Below are 17,673 nucleotides of genomic sequence, written 5' to 3'. Positions count from 1 at the left end.
TTTTAGCAATATAGTGCACTCATTTAAGTCTCAACTGTGCTATAAATCAGGTTGAGCCCCTAAATAGAAATATACAAGTTCTCATAGTAAAGAATATTTGAAAAACTTCGACTTCCACATTATAAAGAGAATGTCAGCACGTCAAATTCTCCTTTGGCAAGATACCAAAGCCCAAATTGCCCCTGATGGTGTGTGAGTATGTGTGTGAATGCACTACAAAACTGACCTAATTTATTGGAACATATAAAAACATTAAATAAGAATAAGAAAGAATGTGAATTCCTGGAAAACAAATAGGTTAACCTGCTTGCACTGTGTAAATGTAATGAAGACTAAAACGTCGAAGCTGCTTATTTGAGTGCAGAAAAGCTTGGTTAAATTAGCCCCCAAATAATATTGACCTTAATCTAGAGAACTTAAAGTCACTGTTTCCTGTAGGTTGTGATTTGTGGTGAACAGACATACATGCAAAGTGGAACAGAGGGCTGTTCAGTATATGTCGAACTATAGCCTGAGACAAGCAATTTGACATTAGACTTGAAAAAATTTAACAGGACGCAGCCTCTCTGAATCTCCAGCTCCCCTCTAATATTTACACTCAGCTGAGTCTAGACAAAGCTTGACAGGCCTTACTTGCAGATAGCGAGCAGACAGTCCTCAATGGCGTCCCTTTGGGCTTTGGTGAGTGAGCGGCCTTTGGACAGGCGGTAGATGGTGTGCAGCGTGGAGTCTATCAGCTGTGCGTAGTGCTCTGTGCTGGCAAAGAGAGCAGCGCAGCGGGTCAGCAGAGGCAATACGGCTGAGCCGATGTACCTGTTCATGGCCAACGCCGTCTCAGTGGTGCTCAACACCTCCTGTGGGACAGAGAACAATACATGTAGCTGACGGATGCAGATGCACTGTACAGTCTCCGCATGTCAAGATTAGTAGAAAGTTGGAGTGAATATAGGCTCCTGGCAACAGCAAAAAAAATATTGGAAAAAAAAAAAGGAAAGCAGAGTTGAAAAATAAAAGTATTTTCCCTGATGTCACCCTTGTGAATCGTTTTAATCATTCAACAAGGTTTGTAAAGGGCACAGGCTGAATAGAAATAGCCTTTTAGAAGATTTCTGTACAATCTTACGTGTAATTTTACTTTGTTTGGGTGACAGGCAGTGTTGGCGGTGATGCTGCAGTTTAGAAATGTGTGCAAATCATGCAGCATTTGGTCAACAATCTCTGACAGAAACTCTTACCATTGAAGAAATGACTGATGACTTAATGCAAAAAAACGACTTTGAGAGCCATTGTTATAGAGGAGCAAAAAGAATTGTTTTTTACTACCTACATATATGAAATTAACAAAACCAACCACTGGTGATAAATTGTAGGCATTCATTTTAGGTTTACAACTTCAGGTTTAACTAAGGTTAAAAAAGTGTAGTTAAGGGCAACATTCACAGTTTTTTTTAATATATCTAAAAATCTTACAAAGCAACACAAGTCACAATTGAGATTTTCATCTGCTAGCTTTCATTTTAATGTTAGTTTCTAGGAATGACAGTCTGCTTGTCCAATAGAGGATTATGTTGACACAAGCATTGGACATCCCAAAGATGCTAAAGAAGTTTTCCTGCGAACAAAATGTATGTTGATGTATGTGGATTCAGTGTTTATTTCCTTCCTCTCAAAACATTTGCCAAGCAAAGTATATTTATTATAATTAAAATGCTATTTACATCCATGTTTGCTAGCCTGCAGTCTTCTTCAAAGCCTTTGTTGGCACAGTGCTATGTTTCTTGGCTCATTACCACTGCCTATCGTTGATCAATGGAAAACCAGCGGCAGGATGTGAATCGTGCTCCCTCCCTTGTACAAACATTGTTCCATAGTGCAGCTACTGGTATGATGTCAAAGATAATGCAGTTTTAAACCAATGCGGATGATGTCTTATGTGAACGTTGATTACTTTTCTGAGGATTAGAAGGTGAATTCTAATGGTGAATTATTCTCAGTGTTCCGGTGGTGCTTGTCACATCGCCGCGGGGAGTATTAGAAGTACAAGTCATACATGACAGCTTAACATTGATCATATTACTCACTCTTATGGGGATGAGCAGATTTTTAATGGTTCTAACCTGATGATTTTAATAATAATTATGTTAAATTTTCTGCCATCTCTGAGGCAGTCACAACGATGTTTGCCCTGATTGCAGAACTAAGCAATCAGTGATCATGTTTGCTGAGATTATCTGCTTCTTTCACTTTTCTAATGAGAAAACTGGAAACCTAAACTTAACTGTGTGCACTGGATTGACAACTAAATGACAAAAACACTATTTCAGAAATGTTATAGGAGCAGAGATAGAGAAGATGATAAAGATATTACACCTGCTATCAGCTAGAGTTTTTACTTCGCACTTTACTGTGCAATTAAAGGCTAAATAGACTAAAATTTACTATTTTAGGAAACGGACACAAACGTTTTGGTAGATAGTGAGCAACAAATTGGGAGTTTGAAGGTGAAGGCTAGTCTGGGCTATGAGGAGAAAGATATTCAGGACTCACCGTATCCAGAGATGCCGAGGCTCGGAGGTCAGGCAGGAAGCCAACTTCCAACATCTGGAGCAGGAAGCTCTGGTCCTCGATGCCGTACACTCGTTCCAGGAAGAGCACCATGGGGGCCTTGTGGTCCGGACAGAAACAGGCTGACATGTCGGGCTCTGTCACTGTGCCATCTGAAGGTTAAACACATTTTAGGGTGGAAAAAAAATTCTAGTTTTTCTGTCGTTATTTTCAAAATATATACTTTGGAATAATGAGAGAAGGATATAAATAAAAGGAAATAAGAGGTTACAGATTATTAGAGAAAATAAAAGGGAATTAAATATGATATTGTTTGGTCGGAGTGGAAGAAAAACATAGGTGTGCAAGAAAAGGATGCTCGGCAGGAGCTGGAGAATTCAGGAGGAAGAAGGGAAAGAGGGACAAAGGGAAAGAAAAGAATTGAACTGAGAAAAGTTAATCTTTAAACACAGTATCGAATGATTTATGACCAAAAGATGCGAAAACATAGGGGATTGGCTGTAAGAGTGTATTGAAGGTAAAAGTAATTCCAGGCTTGATGTGCTGTGGCTAGTGAGTTAATTAAGGCACAGCTTGCTTTTTCATTAAAAAAATGTCACAAAGAAATGGAATATCAAATTAATGTGCTGGTGTGATTGCCGCTGATGATGACTTTTTTGTAGGTAAGGTGATAGTACACATACATTTTTGAGCAAAGCACAAACTAAACCGACACTGGAAACACCTTGTAGGCAAGTTTTTCTTCAACACTAGAAACACAGAGAGAAGTGAACAGATATTCACTCCTGAATGATGCCCACTGGTAGGACACTATCATTCAAAATGATATACATCCATCTGGCAGAGCTAAAATGATTCCAAAAGTGCAGCGACATGAAATTACTTTGGTTGCTTTGATCCAGCAGCGTGACATAACTAGTGAACCAGCAAAAATCAACTTTTTCCATATTTCAAGACTGTAAAGTCACGTGGCCTCTTGGTTCAGCAGGCAGCAGAGAGAATTTGTTTCTGGCATACTGTAGCTTGTGTTTGTTTATACAATTTAAATTAAATTGTTTCATCAAAGTAGTGTTTGAGCGCAGCTTGACCCTTGAATCCAGACCAAACGCAATTCTTCTGTCTCGGGTGGACTGTTTTCTGTCTCAATTTTGGCTGCTATTTGAAGTTTTTTTCCCCGGTACCCTAAGCATTTTCTAACTTGATGTTGTATTTGTTGCTCAACCCAAATCAACTTCATTTGTTTTTATCAACCATCAACAGTGGAATCCATGAATTTAGGTAGCAAAGAAACAAAACAGCAGCTACAAAGGCCATACCTTTATTGACCACAGGCACTTTGAGGGGGATGCTGATGACGCCCACCAGGTCTTTGGTAGGAACCAGAGAGCGCAGGATGGCTCTGATACGCAGCGCCTCACCTTTACCCGCATTGATAAGCTGTAACAGATGAAAACAGACACACACAACTGTAGGGACCTTTGGTTTTGTAAAGTAAGGATGCATATTAATAAAAAATTAAGTCTGTGCACGCTGAAAACAAATTTATTATTAGGCCTATGTGGGGAAAATGTAATTAATGTTTAGGAGCATATATCACTAAAATTAATTTTGAAAGGACAAAAGCTGAAAAATGGCTGTTATAAATTAAAACTAGTTTATTCTAATTTTCATGGGGTTTTTTTTTTTGTTATGAATCTCCGGATAAGAGATGCTTCTGAACGGTGGGTGATCAAAGACTAAAAGTGCACTTGTCTCAATGACAGCTGATTAAAATCAATTTTGATATTTTTTTAAAATTGAAATGATCTTTTAATCCAATATTGTGGGTTACAGTAAATTATACAGTGCGCTAATCCTCAGCCCCGGTTGTTGTCAAGACCCTCACATGCATCTCTGGAGCGCAGCGTCCCAGCAGATCAATAAGAGCTGAGTAGAAGGACATGATGGCGTTGCCCATGTGGATAACTTCTCCTTCTTCCTCACCAGACCTGAGACACACAGACACAAACATTAATCTGTCATTGTAATAAATATTTGTCTGCAATACTGCAAACCTTCCTGATAGTCGAAGAATCAGGAACGGTACGATAGATTCTACAAGGCAATTTAAGAATAAAATGGGCAACAGAGGAGCAGTAGATGGGCAATTTTGTCAGCATTTAATTAATGTTTTCTGGCAGAATACATGATCTCCTTACAGGCCACTATGATATACATATTGATTTTGACCGGCTTCCCAATTTCCCTTCTCACTTTAGGCAATAATAAAATGCAGCCAGTGTATTACCACCCCCTGCATACTAATGTTTGCAGGCAGGCACCAACACTTTCTACAAACTGGCCACATCTTCGATCAATGTCAAGGCTGCTATACTCTTCTCCCCTAAGCCTCTAAACAGACGAGTACCAGTGTATGATGTTTTTAACTTATAATTGAGTCTTAAAATTCGATTAAAATGGCTCAAATTCAGTATTCAAGACTGACGCCAATGGATGAATATTAATTTCACCAATTGTTTTCCAATGTTTTTAAGGAATTTTCTAAAAATTTCCATCAGCACTTTGTGAGAGAGGGTACAGCAGATCCCTGCACAACTATAAAAAAAGATTACACAAAACAATTTCATTTGTATTGGAAACACTAAAAGAACAACTCCTTCGCATTATTTTAAGAAAATATGACCTTTTAAAGTACATTATAAAAAAGATGGATAATTTTTACATGTTTGATTACAGAAAAATCTTTTATAATTACTTTCTTTTTGGCTGTTTAGTAAAGCCATTCAACCAAAAACTGAGAAACTGAGAGCAATAAGCCCCTTCTCTTTTCTTTAACTTTGTGCGAGCTTACACCAAGTAGTAAACTTCTGTCTCTTCCCAGTAATGTGAATGGACAATATATCAAATTCATATTGACATGGCTCTTTTAAAAACTGTAATAACTAAGAATAATGCTGGCATAGCAGTGCTCCGAAACACAGTTAGGAAATCTGATTAAATGTAACAACTCACACAAAGACACAGATAATGGGAGACTTTATCAGTACCGACTGCTTTCCAGCCACTCAACGGGCTTTTAGTGTCTCATGATGATCTAAACTCTGATTCCCCTACCGGAACAAAGATACGCAAGAAACTGGTGTGAATTCCCACCCAGTAGTGACTCCAGTGGGGGTCTTTGGCAAGTCCAGGGCGGGATCATCCGAGATCTTGATGGCCTCCTTCATGGCGGCCAGAAGACCCTGGCCTCCCTCTCCCCTCAGGGCGGGGCCGAAACACTCTGGGCGTCTGATCAGCAGTTTCACCACCACATTGGCATTTTCCTCCACACTCTCACCTGGTACACAAATGCAGCAGGCAAAAGGACAAACATTTATAAAGTGATGATTAAATTATTCACAGAAGGACAGGCCAGAGTAAGCTACGGGGCGGAAGCCCTCGGCATGGTGTCTAGTGCTTTCCAAAATGACTATTGAATATTTATTCAGGGAGAGCCAACTAACATTTCCACTTGGGTATTTTCAAGCTTGGCAACTGAGCAGCTTCACAGTGGTAGAGGCTCGTGGAGGAAAAAGACCACTAGCTCACTGTGTCACTCCAAAGTTTGCTGGCAAATTCTCGGAATTCCTCACATCGTGTTTTCATTTTTCTACCTATAACTTTAATAACTGTGTCACTCACATAACTGTATATTCCCACCACACACAACACAAAGACAGATTCACACAGATCATGTGGACTCCACAGCTATACTGTGCTGGGTTTCTACATGTAGCATTTTGTAAAGCTAAAACGGTTCCTGTTTTTTGCCATTAAGCCCCAAATGGGTCAGAGGTATATAAAATGTATACTGCAGCGATATCACCTTGTTTTTGTATGTTAACCGTAAGTATACACATTTCTTAACATATTTTCAAGTTTATTATTTATTTATCGTACAGTGTACCATTACAGGTACCCAGGAAAGCTTTTATTGTCTGCAAACACATTTTGTTTACCGTCAACATTTCTTGCCAAAACAAGTAGTATGTTTCCTTAAGGATTAATAAACATGTTAAATGCATGATCTGCCCAATAAAAACATTTACAAGACCTTCTGCACAGTTTACATCAGATTGTAGTTTTTTTTGTTTCATCTTTATTGCTGCATTGCTACCTTTTACAGCACACTGCCACCACCAACGTTACAGTTTTCATAGTCACATGTAGAACATGTGATACAAAAAAAAAAAACATGGACCTGCTTAGTAACATCACTCTCGAGTGCCGCTAGTGAACAGAAAGTCCACAGGGTATCTTCAAAAGGCAACATTTACTGTATTTACTCCACATGCTCAGTATGAAAGGCGACATACCGTTGCAGAAGACAGCAAACCTCAGGAAGGACAGGTAACGCTCTCCCTCAATGGGGTTCCAGCCGAGGTCTGGGTAACCCTTAGCAACCAGCATGGCACAGCTCTGAAGACCACAAGCTGCCAGGTATGTCACCACCTACACACACACACACACAAAATTCTGCTTCACTCTTGGGTAGTATGATGGCGCACAGTCTCTCCGTCAGTGTCAGCAATAGTGACAGCTTGAAAGCATTTGCTGAGGTAGCCAATTCAACTGTCACAAAATCATTCTGCATCGTTCAATGAAAAAACCCTGGGTGGCATGAGGATTCAATTTCTATCTGACTTGCTTTCACCATCAGCGATGAGACGTTTCAATGTGAAATTAACTCAGTTTTTTAATAATGCAAAAATGGGATCTGCTGATCATTGTGCACCTCAGACTGTTCACATCATTCTAATATGACAGAATATACTCAAGATAATGAGAAAATTATAACACATAAATGACTATTATAATACCAGCAAGACTAATTTCACCTCACTGTCTAGGTACATCTGCTTTTTGACTAGAAGGCTTTTAGGTGCACTTATTATACATAAAAGTGAATGGACTCTTAGAACAAAAATATCTGGTTCTCTCCTTTCAGCACGTTAAATGTAATATGATTCAATTTCACAATTTTACATTGCCTGCAATGCATTTAACATTCAACTAAGTTTATCATATGACAGATTAATCTGTTACAACAACAAATACCTTCAGGTCATTTTTCATAAACATAAACACTGGCCGGTAATCCAATCAGCCTGACAGATTTTTGAGTGAGCTTTTTGTTCACATAGCGTATTTCCTTTAACGAAAGAAGTTAATTTAGCAAATACAAGCTGATATTTTTGTGCTTTGTTATTCAAAGCTAAAATATTTACCCTTGATTGTCAAGTTTTAACTATAGGCAAAATGGTTCGAGGGCCAAATATGGTGTAGTTGTGACAAGTTTTACTCCATATCTGTTTCTTATGCCTACTCAGTCATGCGGAAGTAACAAACCTTCTCTAGATCAGGCTCCTCCAGGGCCAGAGCCAGGCCGTTGTTGTCCATCACTGAAGATGCTGCGACATCCAGCGGCGTGGAGCCCCGCATTGCTTCAGAGGCTAAAGACACAGACCAAGTGTCACCGGCAAAGTCAAAAGGCATTTCATTCTAAACAACAGGGGGCAGTGTACGTACATATGCTTTCCTGACAATCTATAATTTCTCTCTATTGGTCAGCTCAGAGAGCAGGTACTGTATAAGTGCTGATGACACCAGTTCAGGTCTACAGTGACCTTGGAACAAAGGCTGATTTCTTATCACATATGACATCCTTCTATTTAAAAAAAAAAAAAAAAAAAAAGGGATTTTTTTTGGTATATTATTCAAACATTTTTGATATTTAGTGTTAAAGGAGAAACCAATAACATTTTCAACAGGCAAACTCTTGCAAATGATATTTCCGTACTTTGACGCAAAATCAGAGTTGGCAGAGTAATGAAAATTTTGAGAAACCATTATAACAAAATTACTATACCTTATACAAGTGACGCACAGAATGTTTCAGCAATGAACTGCGTCAATTTTAATGGACAACTGTGACTCCTTTTGACTACATGAGCATTTAATAAAAAAAACTATAAAAAAGTTAAAAATCTAAATCAATCCTCTGTGATTCCCTCCCTACATTGATGGTTACATATCCATTGGGCACCTTCTCTTAAAATCATAATAAAACAATTTTGCGGGGGAATGTAGTTTTAAAAAAAATGATCATAAACTGCTTTATAATTAAAACTCTGTCCTTCATGCAGGCAAAATACATCATTTGGGACAATTAGCACCCAAATGAACAAACATTACCCCCACAGAACACAAGGCACATCTCCCAACACTCTCAAATTGACGCATGTGATTTATGAGTAAGCAAATATCAAATGCTTCATGTAAGTGGTTTGATGGCATTCATCCATCCTCTGCAGACCATGTGAATCGCTCCTCTTTCACAGGCAGGCGCTTCAGTTAACAGCCTCAGCACCCGGAGCCCAGTGACTCATCAGTCTTTCCCTGCATGACTTAATAACCCCCATCCCCCATTTTCCTCCCTCCCTCACTGCCACTCTCTCCGTCAACTGCCTCCTTCTTTACCCCCTTTCCTTCTCAGACTGACACCGTGGCATTTTGAATTACAGCCTGTTATTTTTCCTCACCAGCCGCTTGTCATAATGTTGGTGATAAGTTTGTGTCTGCACTTCATTTAACTGAAAACTCCTCCAGCAGGTGGCACCTATTTATTTCATTTTGCATCGTTTTGGGAGCATCAAAAGGGCAATTTTTCATTTCTTACAGTGTGGCACATACGTGGGGAGGAATTTCAAAATGTCAAACTATCCCGATAAATACTTCCCTCAGTTATTTCTCAGTTGCGCTATACCTCTCCAACTTTCTCTCAGCATCTCAACTTCCCCTTTTGAAAAGCCAATCTATCATCTTTTTCCTCCGTCATCTGTCATCTTCAGTTTCTTCTGCTCATCACTCGTATTTACATTCTTTCATATATTGTTAAACCCCTGTCTTCCTCTCTTACAATGATGATGGAATGAAAAAAAGCTTTAAGCTGACAGGTACCAGGAGTGTAAACAGTCTCATTTAGTGAATGTAACATATCTCACCCAGTCCAACGCTGCTATTCTCCAGCAGGTAGCTCAGGTGGTCAAACATGGCTTTCTGGTTCTGGCGGCTAATACGACAGAAGTAGCACAAGAAACGACAACAGCTGGCCACCATCTTGGGGAAGGCAATCTCCTGTGGATGTAGAAATGAAAAATCAAAAGTAAATTTTTGCTGGAGTAAAAGTAGACCCTCAGTTTGTTTTGTTTTTTTTGTGTGAAGCTGAACTCTTAAATATTCCCTACAACAAATCGAAATAATCAACAAAATATATTAGCTATGCTAAAGCTGTTGGGAGAGACAAGAGTATATTTTTGAAGATGATATCAAGCGTTTCCCCGAAGACACGGTTCGCAGGAGCTCAGGAAGATTTTAATCTTTATGTTTGGTTCTTTTAAAGGTCTAGGCCTATCAAAAAGCTTGTGGTGGAGTCAATAAATAAAATGTATTTTCTGTTCGGAACACAACAACTGGAAATCACTTCACCTTTCTCCTCTAATGCCATCAACTCTGAGTCATTCCAAGTTTTATAAGTTCTAGTGTGGTTTCATTTTAAGGTTCAGTCTAAGAATAAATCTAAGATTGAAGTAATTTTTGTCAATGCTAGTAGTAATGGATAGATACAAGGGGGAGGGGAATCTTACCTTAAGCAAATGACACTCTGCAAATATGCATGGCACAGAAAATCCCAGACATTACCGTTCAACTGTCAGTCATGCCAAATGATTCCACTTCAAAAAGCAGATTTTTCATGGCTTTGAAAACCTAAGCAATTTCCCCTTTTGAATATGTTAAAGTCTGGTGAGAAGTTTCTCCATGTTATTACCACCTGCTAGCAACTACTACTAACTAGCAAACCCATAACTAAAATCAATCATGGTTTGATAATATACAGTACCATGACATGACTAAGACATAATTAGACATAATCAAAGAGAGTAAATCTTACAAACTTGATATACATTCAGAAGCTATTGTACTGCCACTTAATATGGCAAATTTAAGTGAACTGTACATATCAAGTGGCAGTAAACTGGTCTGGAATTTATGTCTGAGACGGCGTGATCAGACTGCCAGAGTCAGATGGGAAAGCCTGAATGTCTCCCTGAGGTCTGTCTGAGGTTCAATTCATGCTTGGCACTGGCCGTGGCATTAAATCACAGCCATCTCTTCCAGCTTCTGTCAGCACTGCCCAAAAAAGGACAGTCTTGGGAGGCCCCCCTCTCACGCCTTCCTATGCCTAGTTTACTCCGCTGCCCTCTCCATTACCCTTTTGGTTTTACTGGGTATTAGGTTGTTGCTCTTGGCTCACCTCAACCTGTTTGGATACATTTTACAGCATAAAAAGTTCAGCCTGTGTCAGGACTTTTCAATCAAATAATCCAAAGAATTTAATTCAGGTTCCCCCCAGAGGTCAATAGTATTAACATTAGAGCCAAAACCACTTGATTAATTACTTAAACGATAAAGAGAAAATTAATCCGCCACAGATGACATTTTATTGACAAAAATATTAATCAAGAAAAATCATCTGCACATTATGTGATAGTGAAAATAATTAGTGGCAGCCCTATTTAATATTAGGCAAATTATAGTTGAATTGAATTAGTAATGAATTAAAATCTGAGCACTTCGAAATGGGTACTTTTCTTATCAATTACATTGACATTCAGTACTGCACAGCCCCCCCCCGATATTTCCTGGGCCATCAGATATCTATACCTAAGAAGACTTTTACCAGAAAACAGCCATATATAAACATATATGACACTGAGGACTGTGAGATACAGTGAAAAGGTCCAGAATGAGCATGAATGTGGACCTTTAGATGAGACTGTTTGTAAACCACAATTTACCTTCATCACAGTGAAAGTTTTGCAGCACCAGGTTGGTACTGACTAAGCTAGGAAGAACCGTACCTGTGACTTGTCTCCTCCCAGCACATTGACCATGACCTCCATGACAGTCTCATGCATGCCCAGCACTCTCATCAGGTTAGGATGTTGGTAGAAGACCTTGTTGTTCATGATGTCACTAGGAACACAAGAAAGTGATTGATGAAGGCCATGGTATATTGTACATTCCGACATTTTAAGGCACAGTGGAAATACTGCTGGACTGTGGAAATATATTTAGGTCAGCAATAGTGTAAAATGAGGGACAGATGATAAAAACTTTGAGCAAACATCACTTTACATTACGCATTTTACATTGCTGTAAAAGGCTTGAGAGATGTCACTTCATTTACTGCAAGATATCTTCTTACCCGAGTCCATCAATCATGAGTTTCTCTTCCTCTTTGCCCATGCGCACGGACAGCAGAGACCTGATTTGACCCAGAGATGCCAACAGATTAATAGCATCCTGCACGGATGCAGCGCTGATAGTGTAGGACTTCTTCATGGCCCGGAGCAGCTCCCCGATGCCATCATACTGCCTCCTCAGCAGGCTGAACATCACTCTGACCAACTCCGGGTCCTGGATGTGAGACTCCTGGGCCCAGCTGGTTATGGTCTGGGAGATCAGCTCCTTCAGGTTGGCTGGAAAAGTGAGAATTCAGCAACCGAACAGTGAATAATTTTACAGAGGTAGAAAATTAGTGCTGCTTTGGTGTTAGAGGCTAATGGTGGCACCACACTTGACCACCACTAAACAAACTGTGTTCCGGTGTGTACCGGATTATTTGGGTACGACTTCTACAAAATATAGCAAGATGAATAGCAAAGAAAGTGCTGTTGTGTTGCCATGGGTTTTCATACCATTTAAAAATGTATTGTAAAATTGTATCCAAACAGACAAATCTGACAGATGGGTTAATCATTAGAATAAATTGGAAGAAAAAAAAATCCACTATCTCAAAATAACTCAAAAGGAAATCTTCATCCAGACGAACACACAATGCGAAACTTAAGATTGAAAAACCAGCTGTCTCCTAATCAGCAACTGGTGCTCTGTGTGAATCAACCAGGACTCGGCAATGTGATATGTTATTTTTTTTATTTGTGGTATTAAACAAACATGTTGATTAAACTAGCAACGATTGATTTTTTTGGCCACTTGGGGGTAGGGGAAACAAGTTGTGAACATAACATTGACCTGTCACCACCTCTTAAGTTGATAGGTTGAACTTGTTAGCAATCCTATGCTAAATTACACATCCAGCAGTTATCGTTCATTTGGAGTCATGTGTCTTTCCACCGTGCGAAAGTAAGTAAAAGATTCAATCGATTTTAGCTGTTTTTGGTCTCTACCAACTCCTGAGGGAAATATCTGACCCTTTAGTTGCTAAATACTCCACTGTGTTAACCAGCTAGCTGTCACCTGGTGCTGTGCAAGTAGCTTACAGCTGCCTTCTACGGCCCTGACCAGCTCCCCGGTGCTACAATGGCCAAAAACTACACTATGAGAGCAGTGATAGTGAACCAAAACAATAAAGTTGAGGGCCAAACTGCCTAAAAATGAGCTCCATAAAGCCAGGGAGAGCTACAGTCGTGGGTGTTAATTATCTGCGAATGACTCCATTCATATTATCACCTTGGTTTCACATTGTCATTTGGTATATTATTATAAAAATATTGATTACAGGTGCTTTGACAAGCATGATGTTGCAATTTTACTAAAATCATATTACTTAAAAAAAAAAAAAAAAATGTATTTAAAGTTTTCTAACTCTTACCCTTCCAGTGGCAGTTGTGAATATTGACATGGAAAGTTGTTGCAGTCAGTACTTAGTTACCTCTCCTTTGGCATAGGAGACATTCATTAATTAATTCATTCATTCATTCAAACACACACACACACACACACACACACACACACACACACACACACACACACACACACACGAATACTTTAATTACCAGACAAATTGAATTTAGTATCTGGCAGGTTGTCTCAGCTGAGCGCAAGAAGAAAGATAATTGAAGCATCGTGACTGCCGTGGTTCAATTTTGGATGTTGCATCTACAGTTAGGCTGTAAATCTCCACGTCTCTAAATATGTTAGCTGCCTAATTATTTGTATTGTCCCCTCTCTTCCTAACAATGCAAAACAAAATTGCAATCAGTAATAGGCCTTCTCTACAGTGTCTAATAAAGACTTTCAAACACTAACAACACTCACTTATCATTGAGCTAATCTTGACGCTAAAATGTTGGGATTACAAGATGATGACTGAATTTTTCAAGAAAAATGCAGCTACTAAATTAGCCACTACTACTCTAAACTCTTTTCTTCCTGTAGTAAATTGCCTATCAACTTAATAAAGGTTATGGTATAACTGACTTTTGTTTGACCTTCCAACTTTTTACTCCAGAAGGAGTACCTTTTAAGAAAATTTCTGAAACTGTTTCAAAGAACTGTTGAAAAACAGCTGTGGGCTCTGTTCCCCAGGCCCCACAGAGAAGTTTTTCATTTTTGGAAAAGGAATAACATGGGACTACCTCATACATTTCATACATTTATAGCCATACAAGACAGATATATAGAGACAGATGAAAATTAAACTGCAATCCAGGAGAGGAGTTTTTTTTTTTTTTTTTTAGTTGCAGAGTCTGGGCGATTCATTTTAAAGTTTCATCAAACTTTAATCTTCAAGATGAAAAAGCAACAATAAAACAAGGAACAAATACAGAGGAACTCAGTGACCTGGAGTGATAAGTGTTGGCTGTAACTAAATGCTGCATCCCTCCAAACGATAATATTGTTATTCCAAAGCTACCACTGAAGTCAAACAGTCCAACATCTGTAGCAAACAAAGGGTCAGATTTGAGCAGAATCCTAATGGGAGACATACAAAGAGAGGGAGAGTGCGGGGGGGCCAGCTGCCTTGAAGGTGAATGTTTTGCAGATTCACATCTGCTCTGTGTCATCTGCGGCTCACACGGGAGTCATCTCACACACACACACACACACACACACACACACACACACACACACACACACACACACACACAAAAAAAAAAAAAAAAAAACTACCCTGTCTGCAGGCTAATTTGCAAATGACCACACACCATCAGTACAGTGTCATTTATAAAAAACTTTAAGTTCCGTAGCTATTCCAAACTCAGTTTTTTAGCACAGGCCAAACACCAAGTTGGCCATACTGACAATTGTTTTTCAAAATAACAATGCTCTCATTTGTTTCTGTTCAATTTTTAAAACATATTAGAACTAGCACCACAGTACAGCTGCAGTGTCTGCCTTGTCTAGTCTGCCTTGTTCACCACTTAAAAATTATCCTTTTTTTTTTAAAAACTAATTAGTATCATCTTTGTATATTTTATCAAGATGTAGTCAGTGTATTTGAAGTAAGGCTCCGTGGAATAGGAGGAAAAAAAAAAAAAAAAGGAAGGATAATTCCTGAGCACTACATGGTGGTCACCAAGAGGAAAACAATCTCCATTACAAAATTCAATCATTTCAATCCCGAAAGCAATTTAAATTTGTTGTTATAACATCTGGCAGTTAAATCAAGTCAAATAAAATGACAGACTTAAAAGACCAAAAACGGAGATTATCAGCAGATAAAACACTGAACTAGAATGGAATAAACGGCAGACTGATTTTGAGCATAAACAGTTGTATTAGATATTAATATTGATAATTGTATAATCAGATGAACAGATTAGACGTTAATATAATATTTACATGTTAAAAAAAATAGCATAATTCACTGAGAGAAGAGCAGCTTGTTTCCACACATATAGTTTAATATACCTATTTCAATATGATTTTAATATGATGTAGGAAAGGTAATGAATGTCTATCAGAATCATCTTGAATCACATCATCTGTCCACTTATAAAACTTTTCAATAATGCAGGCTAGGTGTGGGAGGCTGGAGTAAGGCATTAAAATTGATAGCAGAGACTTACAAAGGCTGTCCATTAGTCTTCTGTTATTTGCTACAGAACATAACCCTGCTTTCAGGAAAGGGCGGCAGAAAATAACATTGAAACCACTGACCCCAGACTGAAGCAAAGAAATTGTTAAACTCGTAGCCAGGGAGTGTCTTATGGTCTATATCATTTATGATGAAGGAATACCAACTTATTTTTTTGGTTTTTGCAATAAAAATGTGATGCTTAATGACAATTGGGATACACCAAAGAAAGGTAAGAGATTTTACAAAGTGTTATGCCTTACTGCCTTTCCATCAGTCCTTCAGATAATGGATGAATATTGATTTGATGACATGCAACTACACTGAAATCATGTGTAACTGGTACAGCACGGACATAAATGTTGGATTGATAAAAGTTAAGACTTCTCCCACTGCTACATTGCATGAAATCAGGATTTTTCTTAAGATGTCAGTTTAACAGAGTTTAAAAAACTGAATTCATTTAGATTTTTTATCTTTCCTTTATAAAAAAAAACATATTCAAAATGGATGCAATATTATGAAATGTTGAATGCTCTCAATTGGTTTGACCGTGAGGTTGTATGTTGCCTTTTGTCCAGCTATCGCGATTGCGAAATGAGTTTATACTGCATATTTTCATTTGTGTCTTTGTCCTATATTCCTTGTGTGAGATTTTGTTGCCATTTAGGGTTCATTCCCCGGTCTCTTAGATTGCCTGTGCATCTGAGTAATTATAATTTTTTTAAAAATACTGATCTTTGAGGTCTTCAGAAATCCCATCAACCTTTTAGGCTTTCAGGGTACCAGACCATTTTACTCTTTGCTTTTTGAAGATACTTACTGGGAGCAGCCTGTTCTGTCTCTGTGGGTTCCTCCTCTGTCTTGTGAGGTGGACCCTTGATTTTGTAGAGCAGAGCAAGGAGACGGCCTTTTATCGAAGTGTCCTGCTCTTCCTCTTCCTCCTCCACTGGAATTCCTGCAAGGGGAAATACTTTTCTGTCAGACACTAAGAATTTCAGCATTTTGTAAGTGCTTACATTAGGCACAGATTGAGAGGTACTGGCCATCAAGCGCAACTGTATTAAAAGAGGCTAAGTGTAGTAAGTTTAGACATCATGTTGCATTTCACGATTTCTGATATCAGATCAGGCCATGGCCACTGTGACTGTATCCGTTTTACTCCAGGTATATAACGAGTGCTTGTGATTTGAATTTTACATCCCAAAAACTACTGCTTTTTTTTTTTTTTTTTTTAGGCAAAAGGTCAAGAGGATGTTACAGCTGAATCAGTTTTTGTGAGAAGATACTTTCACTGAGCCTAAAGAAGAGAACATGATCATTTATTGACTGAAATCAAAAAGTATTTGTACCACAGTGCAGTCGCAATTCTTCATGGAAGGAGATGAGTTCATACTGGATCTCCTCAGGACAGGGGCAGTCGTCCCCTGCACTGAAATTCAACAGGATGTTGATCTGCAGGACAGACAAACAAAACAATAAGATTAGGAGAGCTGAGAATGGGGAAGGGGATTCCAAAAATTTGTTTTAGAAAGCTCAAGGGAGAAGAGAGAGAAGGGAAAAATAATAATTCTTTCACACAAGTGTGCGAAAGAATGAATAAATGAAAGATGGCATAGCAGAGCACAGTGGAAAGACAGAAATAACAGCATCATTAATATTCTGAGTCACAGTCAACAGCAGAATTACTAATGTAGTCTCCTGCAGCGAGCGCTCACATGGGCCTTTCAGATAGTGTCCGTCTGATCAATGCGTTTCTCATCGAGTCTAGTGACAAGCACAAATTAAAACCTTTCAAAGTAATTCATCATCACATGACTGAGATATAGAAATTTTAATAATTAAGCATTCTGCTGTGTGTCACAAACTAACTATAAATCACTAAATATAAATGAGATGCTTCCTCTGGCTTGAAAATGCAATGTCCAGTTTAGACTACTCTGATTGTCTATTTCTGTCACTGCTTTTTAATAAACCATGGGAGGAACATATAGCGATCTTGGATAATGTTGCCTACAGTACACACCTGCTGCTGACCAATTCTCCTTATTTTTCAGGCAGTGTAGCTGTAGGTTTGTGCTTACCTGCAAAGCTTTGCAACTCAGGGGTAAATGTAATTAAACACTATGAACATAGTGCGCCACACAAACAAGTGATCCACAGACAAAAAGAAAAAAGAAAAA

At 38.7% G+C, this 17,673-nt stretch overlaps 1 protein-coding gene across 1 annotated transcript in view; it reads right to left on the bottom strand.

The window, feature by feature from the left end:
* Positions 1–17,673, bottom strand: part of ryr3 (ryanodine receptor 3) — a 117,721-nt gene that overhangs the window by 36,310 nt on the left and 63,738 nt on the right. The window contains exons 39-50 of the mRNA XM_040125358.1: positions 16,843–16,945; positions 16,314–16,448; positions 11,873–12,146; positions 11,526–11,640; positions 9,609–9,741; positions 7,954–8,057; positions 6,921–7,056; positions 5,719–5,902; positions 4,451–4,553; positions 3,882–4,002; positions 2,548–2,717; positions 634–854 (exon numbers count right to left, since the gene is read on the bottom strand). Of these exons, the coding sequence (XP_039981292.1) occupies positions 634–854; positions 2,548–2,717; positions 3,882–4,002; positions 4,451–4,553; positions 5,719–5,902; positions 6,921–7,056; positions 7,954–8,057; positions 9,609–9,741; positions 11,526–11,640; positions 11,873–12,146; positions 16,314–16,448; positions 16,843–16,945 (1,799 nt within the window). The remainder of the gene's footprint in view (positions 1–633; positions 855–2,547; positions 2,718–3,881; positions 4,003–4,450; positions 4,554–5,718; positions 5,903–6,920; positions 7,057–7,953; positions 8,058–9,608; positions 9,742–11,525; positions 11,641–11,872; positions 12,147–16,313; positions 16,449–16,842; positions 16,946–17,673) is intronic.

The sequence above is a fragment of the Xiphias gladius genome, chromosome 4, assembly GCF_016859285.1.
Source record: "Xiphias gladius isolate SHS-SW01 ecotype Sanya breed wild chromosome 4, ASM1685928v1, whole genome shotgun sequence".
NCBI classification, from domain to species: domain Eukaryota; kingdom Metazoa; phylum Chordata; class Actinopteri; order Istiophoriformes; family Xiphiidae; genus Xiphias; species Xiphias gladius.
This window is presented reverse-complemented; position numbering and strand designations above follow the sequence as displayed.